We start from the raw sequence: 6,421 nt of genomic DNA on the forward strand, positions 1-6,421 counted from the left end.
TCATTCATACATAAATCTATGTGCATCCTTGTTGCATGACAACCCTATTCCTTGCATTTATATCGATTATAAGGTCTTCCTCTTAATCTAATGATCAACTGCATTGGTGCAAGATTTTTTTGATTTCTTTCAATCCCCAACATTATCTTCTCCTGCCAATGAATATGTCATAGGGCCTAACACGTGTGTGTGTGTGTGTGTGTGTGTGTCATGTTGATGGGGACAAAGCCACCTGTGAAATCTCTGGGATATCGTGTTATGCCAAAACACCAACGATGGCAGATCAGTCGATAGAGGAGGCGCCACCAAGTTGCAAGAATGGCACCTTCGAGCCATAGAGAAGGAGAACAATCGGGTCATTAATAAGTGCATCACCGACCACATTCACTTGATCGCTTCACCCTATGCCATGTTCTTGCTTTGACAATAGGCCCACTACATCGTCGACAAGTAGGGTCATTGATGGGCATTTAGGCTTTTGGTTCTGAAGACCCTTAGTTTCCCATGTTGGAGAGGCATGGATGGAAGATGTTGACACGTTTTTATGTGTACTATGTCGTGGAGAGTACATGCAATGTCAGTTATGGTGATTCAAAGACACACTGAAGTGTACAACAAATATCATATTCTTTCATGAAACACAAGTTTAGACACAACCTCAATAGCTAGCCATTGGATGTAAACTTGAGCACGGGTAATATGGGGTCCAAAAGCACGTCATCTGAGCTAGTTCTTGGGATCCACTTTTCCATCCGGAGCCCAACCCAAAATGTTCTAAAATTATGTTTTATTTACAAAATCACTAGTTAAGGGGTACACTTTACAAAGGTCACTTCTCATCTCTGCTGGTGGCGACAAGTTGTACACCGCAAGTGCGCCACTTGTCGACATCCAAAATTTTTGGTGGGATACCCCCTACAGGAGGAGACGGATGAGTGGGTTTGTTCGTGTGTTTTTGTAGATCCACTTTTTTAAACATCTTTTTCTCAAACCACACGTCTAAATTACGAACCGTTTTCACTATTGTGTTTTTTACGTTGACATCTTCGAAACTAGATACCATGTTGATAGCTTTCATCAAACTTTTTTAGGCAAAATTTGTGCTCCCAACTACACTAACATGTGCTCCTAACTGAAATAACAGTTCTCCCTACTATTACTAATATGTGCCCCCCAAGCTGTAGTTCCAACTATGAATATTCATTTCTGAGCTCAGGCTCATATGCTCCTGGTGAACTGTAAAGTAAAAAACACTAGAAAAGTCCAGAAAAATTGTTTTTTTTTTCATGAAAGATGTTTGAGTGCATAATGTCCATGTCAAATTTTGTCATGTTTGGAACATCTGAGCAGCTCTTAGTAAAAAAGAAAAAAAATTGAGTATATATCCAAACATGATGAAATTTGACACGGACATCACGCACTCGAATATCTTTCATTATTTTTTCTAGTAGTTTCTTATGTTACTGTTTACCCTTGGGTGCAGATGCACCCAAGAGCCGAAATGCCGCGTCCTTCCAACTAGCACTAATCTGCATGCCTCCAATATATGCTCCAAACCAACACTAATATGTGCTCTCTAAGTGAACTAACCTATAAGTAGGAGCAACATGTACTTCTCACGTGCATGTGCTCTCAAGTCTCAACTAGCATTGACCTGTGCTTCTTACGTGAACTAATCTATGCTCCCAAATGACACTAACCCGGGCTCCCTATGTGAATTAAACTTTGCTCCAAACTTGCACCAACGCGTGCTTCCTATGTGTATGTGCTCCAAACTAGCACACTATTGTGCTTCCTACATGAACAAACGCGAATTAATATACACTCCTCCACTGCAACCTACATGTGCTCTAAAAACAGGAAAACCCGAGAAAATAAAAGGTAAGAGAAATCCCAAAAAACCCTAAAAAAATTGAGACAGCTCGGAAAAATGAGCAAATCCCCAAAATCTATTTATTTTATAGAAAAAAATCAAACAAAACCTAAAAAAACAGGCTCGTGTGTGGAGGTGCGTCCACATGCGACATATGACGAAATTGGGACGCAACACTTGAAGCGCTTCCACACCCAGGGAAAATGCCCTCATAGGGGACGACACTCCTGACTAATTTTTTAAAAATATATAGGTATTTTTAATAATAGCCAAGAGATCAAATTAAATAATTTTTTGTGGTGAATCAAATTAAATAAATAAAGCATTGTTCAAGTACTTCGGGCCAGGTTCGGGCTTGGTGTTTTCATACTGGGCTTTCCAAAGCCTAGCCCAAAACCTGGGCAGCCCAGAGTATGATTCGTTCGTCCCCTAGTAGATCCTCATCCCCCCTCAAAAAAAAAGTAGATCCTCACCAAACGTCCAATGCAGTGAAATCCCAAAAGGTTAGGTGCAAAATGAGAAAAAGGCCCGCATCGTCAACACGGCAGCGTAAACGGCTGCCAAACCTGCTGCACTCCCTCCATTCTGGAGAAGCGCGCCGCCGCCGGGCTACAATCATCGCTAAGACCGAAATTAGAAGATTCCGAGGGATCTAGCCACAAAAGGCTAAGCGCCATCCCAGAGGAGGAAGAGTATGAGAGCGCGGCACCTACAGCCAGGAAATCCCAGAATCCACCAACAGCAAGCTTGCAAGGCGGCCAAACGCGCACCAAATCGGCGCCCGCCTGCTTCACGGGATCGATCCCGGTCGATTTCTATGGCGTCCCGTGGGATTCGCGGCGCTTCCTTCTCCCGTTCTTGATCAGGTACTGTTCTTCCGACAGGAAGAGATCTACTTGCTGGCAGCGCTCTGTTTAGCCCCGTCCTGGGCGTGAATTTTGCCGATTTTGGATGCCTGTTGCAGGAATGGTCGGTTTTTGAGTTAGAATTGTCGAAATAATCGTTTCTAGAGTTCAAGAGATGGCATCTTTGCTTCACCCAGTTATCCAGCTTTGGCGGATGCTCTTGTTTGTTCTGTACCATCTCAGTTTGATAGACAACATTGGGGTGTCACCCAAGATTTTGCCTTAATGTCCACAAAGGCCACAGAATTTGTGTTTTTTCATTAGAGCTCGTAATCCCACCCTGCATTACATGTATCCGTTATGATTTAATCTGATCTTCTGGCTGGCAGTTGTTCACCGGAAGAAGACTTGGGAATGCAGAAAGATGTGCTGGCGTAACAGCAAACACTTACTTTGTGCAAACAAGATCAGAGCTTCGTTCAAGCTCATGCTGTGGGGCTCTCATGATAATGTGCTGCATACTGGTACTGTTCCTCCTCTCTGTGGTGTGAAGCACAGTATACCGAAGGGGTCAGTATTTGTTGATAATCACATTTGTGAAGACAGTTGACATCTGCTCCATTCATGAGGTATACAGTCTAGATACTGCTATATAAGCGGTGTGTGTGGTGTTCGTTTGTTTTACTCCGTTCAGATAGCTTGATATGATGGATGAGAGGAGGACTATCTTGATGGGCCGTTATGAAATCGGGAAGCAATTGGGACAAGGAACTTTTGCGAAGGTGTATTATGCCCGAAATCTTGCAACTGGCCAAGCTGTTGCTATAAAGATGATCAATAAAGATAAGGTTACCAAGGTTGGACTTATCGAGCAGATAAAGAGGGAGATTTCAGTAATGAGATTGGTGAAGCACCCAAATGTCCTGCAGCTTTTTGAGGTAATGGCTACCAAGAGCAAGATTTATTTTGTATTGGAGTATGCTAAAGGTGGTGAGCTTTTCAACAAAATAGTAAAGGAGGGGAAGCTTAATGAGGATGCTGCTAGGAGGTATTTCCACCAATTGATCAGTGCTATTGACTATTGCCACAGCAGGGGTGTTTATCACCGTGATCTGAAGCCTGAAAATCTACTCCTGGATGAGAATGAAAACCTAAAAGTCTCAGATTTTGGTTTGAGTGCCCTGGCTGATTGCGCGAGGCAGGATGGTCTCCTGCACACCACATGTGGAACTCCAGCTTATGTTGCCCCTGAAGTGCTTAGCAGGAAAGGCTATGATGGTGCAAAAGCAGATGTATGGTCCAGTGGAGTAATTCTGTTTGTGCTTGTGGCTGGTTACCTTCCTTTTCATGAGGCAAATCTGATAGAGATGTACAGAAGGATTTCCAAAGCGGACTTCAAATGCCCTCGGTATTTTTCCGCTGAGCTGAAGGAGCTATTACATAAAATCCTTGATCCAGATCCCAGTACTAGGATTACAATCTCTAGGATAAAGAGAAGTGCTTGGTACAGAAGACCAGTTGAGGTAAATGCAAAGAAAACCGAGCCTGAAGCAAAGCACAACACCTTTTCAGCTGAAGCTGCGTCGCCAGGCTCGACAGGATGCAGCACTTCTGAGGGAAATCAAGGGTCATTAAGCCTCCCAAACCTGAATGCATTTGACATCATCTCTCTGTCAACAGGGTTCAATCTATCTGGGTTTTTTGAGGATGAGTATGGTCGCAGGGAAGAACGGTTTACCACTAGGCAGCCTGTAACAATAGTACTTACAAAGTTGAAGGAACTGGCCAAACGCTTGAAGCTAAAAATTAAGAAGAAAGAAAATGGAGTCCTGAAGTTGGCTGCTCCAAAGGAAGGAAAGAAGGGGTTTCTCGAGCTTGATGCCGAGATTTTCGAGGTAGCCCCTTCTTTTCTCCTAGTTGAGTTGAAAAAGACTAATGGAGACACTATGGAGTATCAAAAGCTGGTGAAAGAGGAAGTAAGGCCAGCACTCAAGGATATTGTATGGGTATGGCAAGGTGATCAGCACCATCGGTCAGAGCCGATTCTGCAAGGGGAGCAACATCAGTCACGGTCGCCAACACAGCAGCCACATGATGAGTTGCAACCACCATTGCAACAGCAAGAGGGACAGGATCAGTTGCACCCACCTTTACAACCACAGGAGCAGCAGGACTTGCAGGAACAACCACCATTGCCACCACAGAATGGCTTCAAACACCAAGATTGACATGATAGCAGTACCGGATGAAAGTACCTCGTGTGTGTTTCCCTGTACTTCTAATTCCATACTCTTTGCAACCATGATTTATAGACAGTCTTTTTTCCTCTTGAATTGTAAAGCTTGTGTGTATAACATAAGTGAATGTATAGTTTCAGTTTTGCATACTATAGGGGGAAATGAACTCTTGATTCCGTTTTTGAACCTTCTTGAAATAAAATGACTGTTGACCAGCACCATCTAGTTCTTGGAGTTTCTAATTATTGTAATTTGTTTTCCAAGGAGAGTGAACCTATGCAATGATAGAAATCAAAGTTGGTAATGGTCAAAGAACACGTTTCCGGGAGGATGGTTTGGAGGTAACGTGCTTTCCTAAAAATTACAGAGGGAGTACCTCTGAAGATTAAGGTGCTTTATTAGTTGGGGTGATAATGAGTTTCAGGGGGAATAGTAGAAACCTGTTTGCTGTAGGAGTAGCCGTTGTACCGTGGGCGTTGCGGAAATGCAGAAACGCAGCAGTTCTTGATAATGTCTTTCCTTGTGATCCTTCCAGTATTGTACGAGTGGTGCAGATTGCTAGATGGTTAACCTTCTAGAGTGGTTTCCAGAAACGAGATTCACGAGGCGCGGATGTAGAAGGATCGACAAGACACCAGCAAAAAGGATGGGAAAAAGAACAAGGAGGAGCTCATGCGAAGACGAAAGTTCCCGATTAGTCTTGTTTTGATGTTTCTGAGTTACTGCTACTGTCTGGTGATAAGCTCTGCTGTTTTTTGCTGGCTTTGGTAGCTGGAGTTTGCTGCTGCGTTAGTTCCGATTACGATTACCCCCCGAGTGGCTGTCGTCGAGACTGGTTTTCTTGTGGGTTCGTGACAGGAACTGAACGTGAGGCCGGCTTGTCTGTTGTTTTATCAGTTTTCAGAGATGAAAACTGGGTGCGATGCTCCTTGATTCGAGAAGTCTTATGACTGATCTAATCGGTTCTGACTTTTGATTCAGGACCCATGCTAACTACTCCCTCCGTCCTATAATATAAGAACGTTTTTGACACTACACTAGTGTAAAAAACGTTCTTATATTATAGGACAGAGGGGGTAGAACTAAGCCTTCTTGGGGATAATTGTAACTAGCTCGTGAGTTTGCCACTTGAACAGATGAATGTATGGCATCCGAGGCGCAGAGTGAACAACAGCAACGGAGAAGACAGTGAAGCATGCCATGATGCTTTCACAGATCATATTGGCTACCGCATTTGTGATTCTCATGACAGCCGCATGTCCTAGTGGCTTGCTGTTGCTTCCCGATCAATGAAATAAAATTATTTTACTTTTGCCATGGAATGGCAATTGTGATCATTGTCAAAAGCTAAGAGTGGCACCAGTGAAATGTCAAAATCTAGAGTAACATAACAATAATTGGTAAAATCTAGAGTGCCAAGAACAAGATTTTCCCTTTCGCATTGGGACTGCAGCGACTCTGACGAA

At 43.4% G+C, this 6,421-nt stretch overlaps 1 protein-coding gene across 1 annotated transcript; it reads left to right on the forward strand.

The window, feature by feature from the left end:
• The first annotated feature begins 2,432 nt into the window (after positions 1 to 2,432).
• Positions 2,433 to 5,102, forward strand: LOC123062454 (CBL-interacting protein kinase 11). Its single transcript, XM_044485975.1, has 2 exons — positions 2,433 to 2,739; positions 3,108 to 5,102. Exon 2 carries the CDS (start codon positions 3,423 to 3,425, stop codon positions 4,944 to 4,946), a length of 1,524 nt encoding a protein of 507 aa, XP_044341910.1. The 5' UTR covers positions 2,433 to 2,739; positions 3,108 to 3,422; the 3' UTR covers positions 4,947 to 5,102.
• Positions 5,103 to 6,421: the final 1,319 nt, after the last annotated feature.

Source organism: Triticum aestivum, chromosome 3A (assembly GCF_018294505.1).
Source record: "Triticum aestivum cultivar Chinese Spring chromosome 3A, IWGSC CS RefSeq v2.1, whole genome shotgun sequence".
Classification (NCBI taxonomy): domain Eukaryota; kingdom Viridiplantae; phylum Streptophyta; class Magnoliopsida; order Poales; family Poaceae; genus Triticum; species Triticum aestivum.

Bases quoted from the DNA above. Each gene is read 5' to 3' on its own strand.
- LOC123062454 (XM_044485975.1), top strand. From the start codon at position 3,423: ATGATGGATGAGAGGAGGACTATCTTGATGGGCCGTTATGAAATCGGG.